The sequence below is a fragment of the Passer montanus genome, unplaced genomic scaffold (assembly GCF_014805655.1).
Source record: "Passer montanus isolate IOZ18808 unplaced genomic scaffold, ASM1480565v1 scaffold35, whole genome shotgun sequence".
Classification (NCBI taxonomy): domain Eukaryota; kingdom Metazoa; phylum Chordata; class Aves; order Passeriformes; family Passeridae; genus Passer; species Passer montanus.
This window is the reverse complement of record NW_024368263.1, coordinates 3115766-3131425: the sequence shown is the minus strand read 5'-3', so window position 1 is coordinate 3131425 and position 15660 is coordinate 3115766. Positions and strand designations below refer to the sequence as shown.

Here is a 15660-nt window from a genome sequence, read left to right as displayed (position 1 = left end):
GAGCCAGAGCTCTGTGGCTGTGCAGTTTTGAGCCTGTCAGGCCCCATTTTTTTGTGGAAAGTGATGTTTTCCCTTGTTCACTGGCCACCTTGCAAAGAGGTAACAGAAGGCTGGGTTTTTTCCACTACATTACATCAGTGTTATACCAGTGTAAAGCTCCTGTCTCTGAAGGACAGCTGGGTTTAAGGAGTGAATATTCTTTGAACTTTATTTTTTGCTTTTAAAGTTAATTGAAAAAAAACTTTTTAATTTTCCTACATGCCTCTTCTGGGAATTTGTAGATTTGAATCATTTAGGACTATCAAAATAATCCACCTTGGACTAGGCTGTCACGTTTTTAGTCAGAGAAGTGAAGTGTGTCAGAAACATCTTGTTCCTTGTCTTGCCTGTACCATTGAGTTGTTATGACCTAAGGCAAGTTTTCTTGCTTGTTTGCTTTGCTGTGTGTAAAATATGGTGAACACAAACCTGTCTCTTGGTGCTCCTCTGAGGAGTAATATTTGAGAGGTGCTTTGAGAGCAATCATTTAACAAGGTTTAGCTATATTGCTGAGGATTGGGCTGTGGAGGGATGGGGATCACAGGGGTCAGAGTGTTCTCATCAAGTTTCAGGAGGCCCCTTCTTTGTATGTGCTTCACAGGGGAGCTGGAAAAGACCCCCAGGAGCCAGGCAGGTTCTGGGCTCTCTGGTGCTCAGCCAGTAGAGGGTGCTGGAATATGTGTCCTCTCTCCATCAGCACTGATGTAGCTTCCGAGCAAAGTGAAATAAACTGCTTAGTACTCTTAAATCTTAATCCCTCTTCTTAATGTTGCTTTAGCCAGAGTTATCTGATTTCTGTGTTAGGGATCCTCCCCAGGGCCTGCTCAGCCCATCACAGAGGGATGAGTCCATCTGCAGGAAGGTGGCTGAGAGCTGCAGGCATGGCCTGGCCCTGCTTGTGCCTCCATGGGCTGAGGTGCCCACAGCAAAGGACCTGGGGCAGCTGTAACCCATTTGCTGCTTTCCCCGTGTTGGAGCTCAGCAGTGAGGCTCCATCCCTGTCACTGGTTCAGAGACACCCTCTGGCCTGAGGGTGGCTGCAGGGACAGAGAGGTGAAGGTCCCTGAGGTCCCTGTGGGCTGCTCCCTCCCCACAGCTGCACAGAAAGGCCTTCAGCAAGGGCAGCTCTCAGGGACCACTGAGTGCTGAGAAACTGGGCCACACTGGGGAATTCCAGCTCCAAGCAGCAGCCCATGAGGGTTCACAGCTGGCAAATCTCTGGGTGTTTGCTGATGATACACAAAGTGTGGATCCAAACCCAAGGTGATGGAGGGCTTTACAGCCTCCAGAGGGAAGGCTGATGAAAGCTGTGCAGTAGACCTCAAACCCCCTGATTTCTAGTGAGTTCTCTGCTCTTTTCCCTTGACTGATTTTTATTTTCAACAATCTGACAGGAGTTGAATCTGCAGTCCTAGGAGGTAAGCTGGGGATAAATCTCAATTTCAGATTGTCTGCTTTCTTAAAGGGAGCTGACTTCAGTTTAGGCTGTGAAGAGACTGTGTGCTCTTTTGAAAGAGCTGTCTCTGAAAAGCTACTTTTTTCTTGATTTGATTTTTTTATTTTTTAATGTTGGGTGCTTTCTTCTGGGACTGAGCAGTCATTTATTGCAGTAATAGATTCTAGGCACATCTATCACGCTGTTTCCTCGCAGGAAGTAATTGCTTTTTTTTTTTAACCTCGTTTTGTGCCAAGTAATGAAAGTATTGATCAGGGAGGGTCAGCAGCAGTTTATAAAATAACTGATGCTAAAGTCTTCCTGTCTTGGAGAGGAGTGTCACCTGTGCTTCTCTGCATTGGCATGGGGGTGCTGCTGGGTACTGGCTGGTGCTGCTGAGGCTTAGCTGGCCATGTCAGCTTTATTTTGTGTTTGTGGGGGGCAGCTGAGTCCTGAGACCAGTCACAGAGCCCAAAACAGAATATCTGTCTTGAGTCTGTGTAGTCCTCAGCTTCGTGTCTCTGCAGCTTCTGTCCTATGTCAGGGATTTTTTAAAACCTTCAACCCTTCTTAACAGGAAATTGGAAAAGACTGCTAGGTGGTTTGTTGCTGTCTCCAGAACAACACAGAGACTCCCTAACTGTGAAGACATCTTTCACAGAGCAAGAAAACAGTGGGAGAATATACAGAATGATCTGACAATTTCTGTAGTAAGTCCATTTGTCTCCAGGAGCAACTCTAGAGCACTGATTTAGTGTGCTGCTGTACAGAAGCAGGGAAGCTGATGCAGCCCCCTTCTTGCTAATCAGGCTCAGCATAGAGAATCATTTATTTAAACCAAGGAGAATTCCTAACAATGTTTCCTGACATCCAGAGATCCAGGGGCAGTATGATGGCAAAACATGGTAAACTTTGGGGCACCCAAGCACTGTAGGAATGAGTTTTCAGTCCCACAGCAGTGCTGTCCTTGTTTGATAGGTGTCACAGCCATGAGTGTGAGGTTTGCTCAAGCTGCACTGGGATTGAGCATCAGGTGGCACCACAACTTGAAAGTATGGGCAGGTTTCTTGAGCTGTTTTCCTTCAATGTCAACTTCCTAAATTAAACAAATTTGAGGCTTTTATTCTGTAACTCATCTGACTCTGAAATAAAATGTCTTCCAATTTGTTGGTGAGATTTATACAGACTTGCTTGCAAGAACAGGATCCTGGAGTCTCATCAAGCATTTCTTTATCCCTTTAGATTTTAGTTCTTCACAGAAGTGTCTTCTTGTGCCTCAGTAAGTCTGTTTTGTGCACCCAGTTAATTTGTGTAAGATTTTTTTTTTAATCTCATAGGTGAAGGCAGGGCAATCTTTAAATTAAAAGTAATTAAAAGAAACAAAACAGGAAAAACTTAACCCAAAAGATGAGTAGGGGCAGGAACAGTGTATGTGGTGGCATCAGGGTAGGTGGGATGCAGAAACAGTTTTAAACCTTTGCAGGATTTTGCCTTGGCTCAAGTTGCCAGTGGCAGGGAATCTTCCAAAGCAGCCCATTGGAATCTGAGCTCTGAAGGGTTAAATCCCTACAAGTCCACATTGTGAAGGTCCTGCAGGTTTGCAGCCAGGGGATTTGGAATCAGCAGAGCCTAGAAACATTCTCTCTGCATTTCCCTTTGTCAGGCTGTGCTCACACTGAGTCTGAGAGCTTCACCTGCATGTTTGCCTGTGCCTGCTCAGAGCTGACAGCTTCGTCTGGCAGGTGACTTATGGGAGACCTGTTGGTGCAGACTGCAGGATGGGCTTGAACTAGAGGGTTTATTTAGTGTCAGTAACAGGGATTGGAGGAGGCAGAGTGGAGCTCTGAGACCCCTCATGCCCCATCAGTTCCTGTTCCATGGTAAGTTCCCTGAGCTTGGGTGGTTTCCTGCAGAAACTATGGAGGCAAATGATGATTTAAGATCTTAAAAATTTTGTATATTTGAAATGCAGAGAACAAGAGTCTCCGTGTACTCTGCTGAATCTGGACAATATTTTCTTTTTCTGCAGTGGGTGTCAACCTCTTCTATTTCTGCATAATTATCTACCTCTATGGAGATCTGGCAATCTATGCAGCAGCAGTGCCAGTCTCCCTAATGCAGGTGACCTGGTAAGTGTGCTTACTCCTGAGGGGCTGTGTGCTGCCAGGGAACAGGGCAGGCTTAGGGTTTGATGGGGTGATAAATCTGACTAGCATCAGCTATACTTTCCAAAAAATGGGGTGGAGAAATGACTCAAGGACAGCTCATCTCTTGTGGGTGGGTGGTGAAGTTGTTTTGTATTCCTCACCTGAATGCCTGCTGCTTGACTGCAAGTAGCTGACCTGATTCCAGACAAGTGCTCAGGTGGTGAAGTATTTCCAGCTTCAGCACTTGCAGACATGAGACTTGTTGCTCCATAGTTTGATTGCAATACTCTGCAGTATGTTGCCTTCTCTCTCTCTCTGGGTAAGAGTTGAGGGGTGTGATGCTTACAAAGCCTGAGGCCAGTGGGTGGTGATGGTACATGGACTTAGCTCTGCACTGGGAGTAGTGCCTTTCTCAAAGAAACAGATAATAAAATAGATTGGTTTGATCAAATCTGGGCTGGATTTGTACTTCAGTCTTGAAAATGGAAAACCTCAGCGATCCATAAAATATCTAAGCTCACCAGCTTGATGATTAAATGGCAAAACTTGCAAATAACTGCAGGCAATCCAAGAATTTGCCTTTAAACCTCTGGTACTCAGCAACTCACTGTGTTACACTGTCCAGAAAATGCAAGAAAGTGAGTGTGACCAGGAACAGAGAGGAGGATTGGCTTCTGCTCATTCTTCTTTTTGAATGCAGGAGAGGGGAAGACATCTGCTAGGAGTTAATTATTCTCTTTTGTTTCTCCCTCCTTTCCCAGCAGTGTCACTGGCAACCATTCCTGCAGTGTTGGAGACAGCACAAAGTACAACGACACGGACAAGTGCTGGGGGCCAATTCGAAGGATTGATGCTTACAGGCTGTATCTGGTGAGCTCCTGCAGTTGGGATGACCACTGCTGCCATTTAAACTCTGCTTCTAGTGCATAGGGAATTTTTTTTTCTTGTAGAAATAATGTGGTTCAAGTGAACAACAGAATAGGAAACTTTTGGTTCAGTCTGACTTTTTTCCAATTTCCTACCCTCCCTGTTCTTGGTGGCATGGCTGTGTTTGAACTTGTTTGCCATCAGAATGATCCTTATGGTTTTGAGTTTAAGTTCTGTCCATCTCAGTGTGTAGTTTTATATTGCTTAAGCAGGTGAGATATTTTTGCCAAAGGCTGGGTTTTTCTTCACTGTTTTTTTCAGTAGCTGGCTAATTAATATTTGCTTGGGGGTGATTGTTGTCAAGATGCTGAAGTATATTAAACTCACTTGAGTGCTTTAGAGTATAAAATACCCAGAGTTGGAAGGGACTCACAAGGATCATTGAGCCCATTCTTTATGTGAATGAAATTGTAATGCTGCAGGAGAATCTGCTACTTGAAAGATGATGGAAACAACCAGCCTAGACAACATGCAGTGGTATACACTGCCTTAGTAATAGCTTTGTCTAGTTCAGGATTGTCTGTTGCATCCAATGCTTGCTGGGGTTCTGCTCTGAACCCAGGGTTGCTCCCAGAGGATGATGAACATGGCTTCTTTAGAGCCTGGGGAGTGCTGAGAGCTCGTATTTGGAGACAGATGTCAGCAGGGCAAAGTGGGAGGAGGGAAGGATGCTAGTGCTGCTCAGTGTGGCTTCTGTTAAGGGTCTCAGTGAGAATTTTAAGTAAAAGGAATGAGGGTGGCTACGTGTGTGCAGATAAATCCAGAGGTAATTTTGGGGTTAGTACATTTTGGAGATGCAGTGGATCACATCCAGTGTCACTGCAAAAGTAAGAGCTGGGCCTCAGAAATATTAGTGAGTGTCAAAGACTAGTTAATTATTTAAGAGAAATATTATTGCTTTATTAAATTCTGTCTTGGTCTGTTTCTGTAAAACTTCTAGAAGATTGAAGATTTCCTTCCTGAATTTCAATAACTCTCCCTGACCCAGCAGAAGGAGCTAGTCAGAAAAGGCAGACATGCATTAATTACTGCCTGTGTCTCTCAGATATTACGTCTATAATTCATGAAGATAATTGTTAGGACTTGCAAAATTAAAAAAATTAAGACTCTGTAAGCATTAGACTTGAAGTCTGTGTACATAACTCTCAGAGGAGCTTTTCCCTCTGCTTGTCTTGTGGATTTGGAGAATAAATATCTGCAAAGTCTTTGCTAGTGGTTAATCCTTTTCTGCTCAGTAGCTGGAATAAGGCTTAAATGTTGTTCTCTGTGCCCTCTTAGGTGAAGGGTGGGTTTGCTTGTGGGAGAGCAGACCAGTCTGTACTGGGTTACTGCTGGGGGTCAGTTCTCACAATCACTATTTCCAGGATACTTCTGGGTGTTAGCATTATCTCTTAAGTTCTGCTTTTCTGTTAGAAGTCTCTAATGCTTCTTACTTGGTGAGGATAGGAGTAAACTGGAACTTGTTCTGCCTCCAGCACTTCTGGTCCCACTCCCTGCTAGACCCGTGTGATTTCATTTTCCAGAGAGGATGCTGACCTCTTTAGAGAGGGATAAGAGATGTAATCATTTATAAAACTCAGACCACAGTACTGACCCTGGCTTTGAGTTTGGGGTGCCTGCAAAGTAGCTGTGCTGGCGAATATTTTTCACCTGCTGTCCTGGTTAATATTTTCCCCACTGTTGTGTTTGTAGTGTGGACAGCTAGTGACCAGTTGAGCTCTTAAAATTTCTGTGAGAAACCTGGGGATGGGAGGGCAGGGCGAGGAAGTCACTTGACTTCAAGCAAAAAAAAATTAGAAAAACCATTGTAATTATCTCTACACATTTTGTGCAAGCTTCTTGTGTATAGAAGTAGAGTTTTGAACATGCCAGAAAAGCTGAAACCTGCCTGTCTGAATGGGAAAATGCAACATGAAAGTGAGGAGGGGAGAGATGCATTAAGACCACAGCTTCTCTTGGTCCCAGGGGATCATATCCATGGAGAACTATTCTCTTTTCTTAACTTTCTATTTTGAATTCTTGCCTGATGGAATAATTCAGGTTCCACGTTTCAGTGGACAAACAAGGTCTCTTTCTGCAAACAAGTTCCCCTGTGGCAAGGGGACAGATGGACACTGTGATCCCAAAAGAAAGCAGCTGAGTTTTGGATCAGCCCTTTTGTCCTAGATGCCTGCCTCTAGTTTTCCTACCTTATCTCAGTACTGTATTTAGGTTTAAGTGATGTCTAGGAGGAAGATGTGTGGATGTAACTGAAATGTCTTGCTTGCTCCAGTGAAGCAGTTCTCTGGAAGTAGTGTTATATTTCATACTCCGTGCATGACCCTACAGAAAACCTATTTTGGAAGAGAATAATCTATTTGAGGTTTTCTGGACAAATGGTGCCAATGGGAGCTGCTTTGTGCCAAGTCCCACCAGTCTGCCAAAGACCCGTGCTGCCTTCCTCCTGTCAACTTTCTCTCTCCCAACACTGTGTCTTCTTTTCGACAAAAACTATTTCAAACATTGACTCTTCAAGCTGGGGATGAAGAGAGGAATAATGGCTGACGTAAAAATCCTTTTTCACGCCTTATTGTCTAAAAAGGCTTCTGGAAGCTGTCTCTGTTCTGATTACTGTGAATGGAAGCTGAAAACTGTGCACATAATGAGAATATTTAGACAGATTAAATTCTTCTCTTGAGACTTGCTTGTCTGTGCAGCATCTTTATTGCTGCTCCAAGATTTCACACCTAAGTGTGTCTGCAGAGTCTTCAGAGACTGCTAGGCCCCTATTAACCTTTGTCTGAACAAATGGTTGTCTCGCTTCTTGTTTATAAATTGCTTTGGAAAATAAAAAATTGCTAAACAAATAAGTGAAGGCAAGTGCAGGAAATATGTAAATAGACTTTTGCTCCTGTCCCATCACCTGCTGCTAATACTTGTCTCCTTTTTGGGACCATAAAAGATCTGAGAGGTTTGAAGGGTGAGCCTTGCTGTGCTGTTCCACTCCTGTGAGGGCAAGACTCTGCAGGACAAATTTTCTTCCAAGAAAGGTGTGTGTTGGGCAGCCCAGCGACCTTGTTTAAGGCAGGCAGTGATCACAGTTAAAGCAGATCGATGGCTTTCTATCTTTGCTTCAGACCCGTTACCACCCTGCCACGTCCTCAACAGCTGGAGTGGCTCCCAAGTCCCCTGGCTGTCTCTGGCAGTGCTGAGGACAGGGTCACGTTCTCTCAGTGCTGAATTCACACTTCAGTGCAGCTGCTTTATCATGCTCTCTGTCGGTTCCACTGGGCTGTGCTGGGGAGCTCGTGGGGAAGGGGCAGCAGATTTAAGTTTCAGATCTTTCATTTTAACACTTCCTTGTCTTTCTGTCGAAGTCAGGTGGGAATGTGATATGATAGTCCCTGTTTCTAGAAAGCAGGTACTGAGATAAATAAGAGATTAAATCCCGGGGATCAGCAGCCATTCAGAGTGTCTGATCCAAACTGTGTTCATGACCTGGCAAACAATGCTTCTGCTCTCCACCAGGGCAGCCGTTGAGGCTGAAACCTCTACTCTGTTCTCAGCCCTCCTCTTCTGGCAATCTGGGCCATGGTGTCTTCCCGTGATGGAAAGGAAATGGCTTAAATTCTCAAGGGGAGCCATGTGCCTTTCAGAAGAGGCACTGGCACAGGTACTCCTGCTAGCCTGGCTCGGTAGCACGTCAGAGCCACCAGGTGCATCTGTTGTGTCTGAGTCTCTGTGGCGTTTTCAGCTGATGGGGAAAGGGCCGCGGCATGCGCTTGTGCCGGTTCGCAGATGCCGCAGCATCGCGGGCAGCGCAGCGGGCGCGGGCCGGGCGAGCACGGCAGCACAGATGGTTTAATGGAGATTATCCCAGTTGGAAACGTGCTTGTGCAGTGAATAAAATGAGTGGGCTCACAGGCGCTTACTGTCCCTCTTCAGGAGGGGACAATGTCACCCCGGCCCGGCGCTCTGAGCGGTGACCACAGCGGGGCCGGGCTGCAGCTGCAGGAGGCTGTGCAGGGGGGTGAGGGGGTGGTCTGAGGACACACGTGCTATTGTACCATTGCTCAGGACAGCAGAACTTCATCAGCAAATAAAAGGCTGAGCTGATAAGTGTTGATGTGGATCCCGTCGGGTGCTGCCTTCCCGGCAGGCTGGAGTGCAGCTTGGTGTGCCTGCTCTACATGCTCTGCTTCCCTCACAACATTTCTCCTTCCTGGCTCTGCCTGTGCCCTGCTCTGGGTAAAGGTATCTCAGATTTTTATTGTCAAAATAGATCTTTCCAAACGCATTTACCTGCACTGGGGCAGTTTTGTCAGCTTGTTTGGTACACGATGCTCTTGTGGCCTCTCGGTCCATCGTTGGCTTCTGTTAGTTTCTCTTTTTTTTGGTTGGTTTTTTTTTTTTTGTTTTATATTTTGCCTCCCAGCAGTGATATGAGAGGAGCCCTCATGGCAGTACTTGAACATCCATGCTTGATCTAAGCTGTCTGTTTCCACCTGGGAGCTGGAGCAACAGAGCTGGAGCAGTGCTGCAAGCAGAGTGCTTCTTCCAAGGGCACCTGGGTTTTCTCCACTGTTCCCTTTGCAGCAAGTCCTTTTCCTCTGCCCTGCCTTCCTCAGCTGTGCCCTGCAGCAACATTCAGTAATAAATGGGTCACAGCTGCTGTCTCCTGGATATTTATTCTTACAGGTCTCAGTGTCTAGAGACCTTGAGAACCCACGGTGGGGAAGAAAGCTGCCTCAGTGGCAGGAGCTGGACCAGGGAGGGCTGATTTCACAGCACATCAATCTAAAAGGTTTGGGACACTTGTCCTGGGCTCCCAGAGTGAGCCAGTGAAAAGGAAGGAAAGCTGGTGGAAGTTTATCCTGATGGTGTGAAGTCATCATCTTGTTTAAAGAAATTGCTTAAACTGTAGCACTGTTGTGTTCTAGGTTACTTCAGCTTGCAGTAAGGATGCAGCAGGACTGAGGCACTGTTAGCTTGTCACCCTGCATATCCTATAAGAAGTTTTTCATGGTAAGACCTTCTTGCCAAAAATATTGCATTATCTTCCTTACCACAAATGCTTTAATGTGGTTTACTATGATACTGATATAGAAATAAATGTACAAAAAAGGCAGCTGCTACTTCTGTGCATTAAGGCAGTTCTGAAAGCCTTCAAAATAAGAAAAAAAGCTTTTCAAGAGTCCAGAATGTTGTGCCATTTCTGTGTGTATAGGCCATCTGAGTTCTGAAGCATTGCTGTGACACAAGAGGAATTAGTACTGCATTAAGTATCAATATCAGTAATCCAAATTGTTATAGGTGCCCCTGAAATACAGCTTTGCTTGGCTAAAAGCCCTGTCTCAGAGACTGACTGGAGTCTTCTCATGCCTCTCATCTACTAAGCCTCCAAAAAGTAAGGTCAGTTAAGTTGTTGCTTTGGTCTGAAGTGGTTGAAGAGGGATAGGAGCCAAGTTCTGCTAAAATAAATGGTGTCTGGATGTGGGATGTGAAGGCAAGTCTCCACTCTTTTTATTGTGCAACTAATAGGTTGAAATTGGCACACAGCCTTGTTAATATGGCATAAATCCTGCTTCCTTCATCCTGGTCTGTTCTTCTGTGGGCTCATCAATAAATCCTTTCAATTGCTTACTCATCATACGCCTCTGATAGATAAACTGGCTCTACTGGATGTTGCCACACTCCTTGTGTTCCCTAATGCAAAGGGATCTGCAGATAATAACTGGCCTTGTGAAAAAGAGGTTCCTCTTGAGCCGTCAGGAGGAGAGGCAGATGATTGTGGTGTTCTGGAAGTGAAATATAAACTTGTTGTGCCAGTGACCTAAGAGCTGGAGTTCAGCTTCTGATGGGTGATTTTTCTTGCTTCCTTGTAACTGGTGGCATTTTGAGTAAAAGAAATGCCAGCCAGAAGGCAAACACTGGGTGAGAGAATCAGCCTTTGGGACCAGACTGAAGCAACTGCAAGACTACACTTTGAAGCAACTAACATTAATGGATTAGCTTGTCTCTTTTCACTGGAAAATCAATAGTGCAGGGGACTGGAATGTGTTTTCTGTACAGAGCTGTCTGTTCACTTCACAATGAGAAGTGTGTTTCTCCTAAGTGGAGCTTGGGTTGTGCTTGTCACTTGGATGCTGAGCTTTTCCAAAGGACCAGCTGTGTCCCTCTGGTACCTCCAGCAGGCTGGCAAGGGCTGTCTGGAAGGGGAGGGTGCTGTGGTGCTGCTTGAATGCATGGCCAGGTGTGCTGCAGGTGCTACCAGCCCTTCAGACAAGCAAGGTGCAAGAGATGCAGAGACACAATGGGCAGAGGCCATCAGTGAGCTCAGACACTCCTGACTTCCCCAAGGAAGAATTTCCTGTACACTTTAGTGCTTGGTTTGACTTAGGTGGTGTTGGATGGTGATCATGAACCTTGGAAACAAACCAACTGAAAAAACTGGGTGAAGCAGTGGCTTGACATGGATCTCTGTGTATAGATCTCAGTGTATATATTGCCATAGATCTCTGAAATGTGCTTTTCTGCACATTCTGCAGTTGGGAGCTGAGCAGAGGTGATGCTGGGCTCACACCACAGCCCTGCTGTGCAGCACAGCCACCTTGCCAAGGCTGAGAGGCCATGCTGCTGCTTTCCCTGAATAAAGCTGTCCTTTGGAGTCAGCTCACTTGGGCAGCAAGGCACCAAAGCTGACACTGTTCTCTCCTGATACTGGAGACCAATCTCTCCTGAATAGGGCAGGTGTCAGAACTAATATATGTGATCACCCACTCCCTACACCGAGTGGTAAAGGTTTAAAAAGGGCCTTTTAAAATTCCTTTCTTGGACTAGGCTGTTCCAGCAGAGCCACAAATCTTAGGTTTTCAGAACATTGGTAGAAAATAAGTAATGAATAGATTTCCCCTGTGCAGTGTTACTTTCTGCAGTGATTGTGACAGCATCCTAGGAGCCAGAGTTGGAGAAGATCTGTTAAGTCAGCTAAACAATCCCCTGGGAAATGCAATATAAGCCTTTTTCTTAACAGCATATTTTCCAGTGTTCTGTTTGGTGCTTTAGTACCAGCTTTGTTTTTAAACAGAGGTCTGACCTTGCTGCCTGCCTGATTCCCATCATTGTTTTCATCTAGTAAGACAGCAGTCTTGATCTCTCATCCCCTGAAATTACCATTAATTCTTCAATATACAGGTAGAAAGTATCAGGACTGCAGAACTGTGCAGTTCTGCTGCTATGAACATTATCAGAAGCTGTGGAGGAAAGCTCTGGACAGACCTATATATCTCTTTACTCCTAAATAAGTCTGCAACTTAACGCCATCCTAAATTGCACTGTATGTCTGAGTGAGATCACTGACGCTCTTGTCCAAAAATGTGGATTTTTGGACTAGATCAGCAAATCCCACACGTAGCTCCTGCTTCTGTAAGCAGGACTATAAATACAAATAATGCAGCTGGGATTTATCTTGTAAGTTGAAGTCGGTATAATGCTCTGGGGCAGAGCTGGTCTCTCAGGCCTGTTGCACCTGTTTGGTGTGCACTGTGCAGGGAAGAAGGCTGGAAGGGAGCAGACACCCCTCTGGCCCTGGGCAAAAAGGCTTTATCTCTTCCTTTGTGCTAAGTCATTTTAAAGTGAGAGACTTTCCTTCCCTTCAGGCAACTCCTGCATGACACAGTGGGCAGGATAATGCTGCCCCTGAAGCTACATCCTCCAGGCAGCTGGAGAATCCTGAGAAGCTCAACTGAGAAGTTTGTAGGGGAGAAAAGAGGACAAATAATGGCTCAGTGGTGAAAGCACTGTTGGTGTTGTGGCAGACGAGGGCTTAGTGGCCGTCAGGAACATTCATCCTTGCTGAACCCAAGTAGCTCCTAACCCTGGCAGCTTGTAGCTTGACATGTTTGCAGGGCCCTCTGTGCATCCGTGTCATGCTGGTCCACATCTCCCTTGCTCTGTGCTGTCTAACCCAGGGGCTTTTGCAGTCAATATAAATATTGTTGTAGTTGTCAATGCCCTGCTGGGAGAGGCTACAAATATGCAGGGATTTGGGGCTGTATTTGTGTATAAAGATGATGCCCTCACACTTTCTTGGAGGAAACTCATTAATCCCTCATACCATGCTAATGAACTGGGGAGGCAGAGAACGGCTCCTCAAGGTCACCCAGTGTCAGGAAGGAGGAAAGCTCCACTTTCATATGCTGTGAGAGATCAGAGCAAGCTGGTGGTGGGGGGTACAGCCAAATTTGGCTCTGCACCTCCTCTGCTGTCCTTCCAAGTATCACAACCCAAGCATTCAGCTCTCCTGCATCTATCCACTTTGCTGCTTCCCTCCTGCTTGTTCAGATGCAATTAGGAGATGCAGAATAAGGGGGAGCCAGGGGTCAAGGAGGCGGTAAAGTGATTACAAGATGCTGCAAACGGCTGTGCCATAAATACTCCAATGATGAAAAATTAGATGCCAGTCACCTCGGGGTTATTGCTGGCCTCTATCTCTCTCTTGTTGTGAAAAATGATAATGGAAGTGTATTTACCCCAGAGAGTGAAAGCTTGCCGCTGGCTGTGATCCTGCACACCCCAGGTAGGCCAGGAACAGAATCCTTGCACCTAATGACTTTCTGAGAACACTTTGTGCCTGAATTCCTTCAAATTAAGTGGAGAAAGAACTGGTATTTTCAGGTATTCTTTCCAAAGTGGAAAGTTCCTGGTGCTCAGAGATGGACCAGCTTCAGAAACAGGCTGTGGCCCTGAGTAAGGACAGGGAGAGGAAAGGAGAGCAGCACCTTCAAGTGCTGCCGTGCTGTCCATGTGCTGCTTCTGCCTTGGCCTCCCAGAGCTGCATGTGGAGGCTGCCCAGTTCACACTGGTTTTTGGTGTGTTGGATCACCAGCAAGGTCAGAGCTTAATAAGCTGGGATGACTACACCTTTTTGCTGGGTGGGCAGTTAGAATCAAATGCTGGTGCTGGGCTAGAGCCTCTGAAAACCTCCAGAGAGTACTGAGATCCACTGAGGGTGGTATCTTTGTGGATACAAGCACTTTTTTTCATCCCTTGCAGAAGGTCTTCCATTTTGGGAGAGACCTTAGGATCACTGTGGCACAGGAACTGTGGAAGGCATCATCCAGCTTAAAGGGTACTGTGGGTGAAAGGCCTCTGCTCCACTGGCAAAAACCAGCCTGGCAGCAAGCGAGGTCTTATTCCTGGAGGATACCTCCTCCCTGCCTGAAGGAACTGGGAAAGAAGGTGGGTGAGGGCTCCTTGGTGCCAGGAATGTGCCTGACGTGAGTTATGGCTGTAGAGCTGTGCCAGGTGTCCCGAGAGCAGCACGTTAATTACCAGAGCTGCTGTGGCAGCTGCCTGCTGTCCCCACAGCATAACTGCCCTTGTTTCTTCAGCTATAAATATTCCTTGTGGATTGGCTGGTGCCTGTGGCCTCCCTCCATTGTGACTTCCTGACTCTGCAGGGGATGTGGAGGTTAAAATCCCTCTTGCCTCTCTTCTTTTCTTGTTCTGTGGCTGGTTTATCTCTTTTCAACCAACTCTGAGCTTCATAACAGCTTGTCTGCTGATAACTTACTGCCTATCAGCACGGCCCCTGCTGCAGCCCTGCCTCCTGCCTTGAGAGGCTGTGGATTTTAAGCTTTTTCCTTTTTTTTTCTTAGCTCTCTAAAAAGCTCCTTCCTGAACAATCAGACTCTTTCCATGTATTTATATTTGTACTGTCCCCTGCAAGGGGTAAAGCTTTACCAGGGAAAGCTTGGATCGCCGCCCTTGCTGATGGGCCATCTGGCTCTGTAGCTTGAGATATGAGCTCATGTAGCACAGAAACGTGGCCTTGTCACCCTAGTGAAGGGGACAAGAGATGGTAGAGGGGACACCACACTCAAGATCCTTTTCCCTTAAAATGTTTTAGCTGAAAAGCTCTGGGGCCATGGCAGGAGTAACTGGAGCCCACCTTGGGGTAGCACTGCAGTAGCCACAGCTTGAAGTGGGTGCAGAAGAGCTTGCAGAGGCTGCAGGTGTGTCTGAAATGGGGGAGCTGCAGGTAGGTCTGAAATGCCATGAAGGTGTTTTCTTCATCCAGGAGTTCCAAACAAGAGTGGGGAAAGCACCATGTATTTAACATTTCTCTCCAAAGTCAGCCCTAAAAATTCCCTGAGGATGTGCACAGAACAGCAGTTCCTAAGGAATTACTAAAGGTGATAGGTCTGGTTCAGCCTTCCAGCCAGGAATAAAACCTCTGACCTGTGCCCATGCCAATAAATCCAGTTTTGCTTTTTGGACTTCTTTTTCCCTGCATGTGACACACTCCAGTGAAAAGCACCTGAGGTGGGAACAGAGTATCCCAGTTCCCTGACATCTTGTTTGCTCTCTGTACTTGAGCAGTCTGGTTTTGTTGCATTGTTTCATCTGTCCTTTCTAGTGCTCATCTGAGTTGTGAAATAGCTCTGAGCTCGGGGATGTCTTGCAGAAGCAGGGTAAGTGTCAGAGTTGCCACTTCTGACAGCATGTAAGAAATGTCTGCTTTTCCCTGCCGTGCTCAAGGAGACTCTCCTTGCATCTGAGCACTGAATCAAGCAAAGCTTCCTTTGGGAAGTGCTCGCCCACTCAAGCCTGTGTCTCACTGGTGGCAGGCTTTGCTGTGGGAATGTTGTGTCCCCACAGTCCAGTATCAAGCACTCAACCCTTGGCTTCCCTGCAAAAGTGTCAAAGTCTACCAAGGAGAGTGATCCATTTTATTAAACTAGTGACTTTTAAATGAGATCTTATCTTACCCCTCTTAAGAGCAGGGTTATTTGCTGTGCTGTCTTGTGGGGCAGCAGTACCATTGCTCAACAGCTGTGAAATCTAAACATCAGTATCTGCAGAGATGGAGCTTGATACCATCCTGAAGTGAAGTTTGTCTGAGATGTTGTCACTTCTATCAAAGGGAAGCAAGAACTCCAAGGAATGATATGGTTTGGGCTGGGTTGTAGGTTTGAATGAGGGTGTAAAAAGCAGGGAGGAGGAAAGGAAAAGGTAGGGTGGCTGGGGGCCCAGAGGGAGATGGGAGTGCTAAGGAGTGAGCACTACAGCACCTCTTCTCCATCTTCTCATTAAAACTGAGGGATCATTGTTCTGATATTTGAAACTTAG

The 15660-nt window shown here is 46.2% G+C and overlaps 1 protein-coding gene across 4 annotated transcripts in view; it reads left to right on the top strand.

The window, feature by feature from the left end:
• The window catches only part of TMEM104 (transmembrane protein 104), a 43477-nt gene that overhangs the window by 7435 nt on the left and 20382 nt on the right, over positions 1-15660 (top strand). For 3 of the 4 annotated variants that reach the window (XM_039716513.1, XM_039716511.1, XM_039716512.1), the window contains 2 exons: positions 3504-3603; positions 4383-4491. In XM_039716513.1, the coding sequence (XP_039572447.1) occupies positions 3504-3603; positions 4383-4491 (209 nt within the window). The remainder of the gene's footprint in view (positions 1-3503; positions 3604-4382; positions 4492-15660) is intronic. The other variant, XM_039716515.1, reaches the window with a different exon arrangement.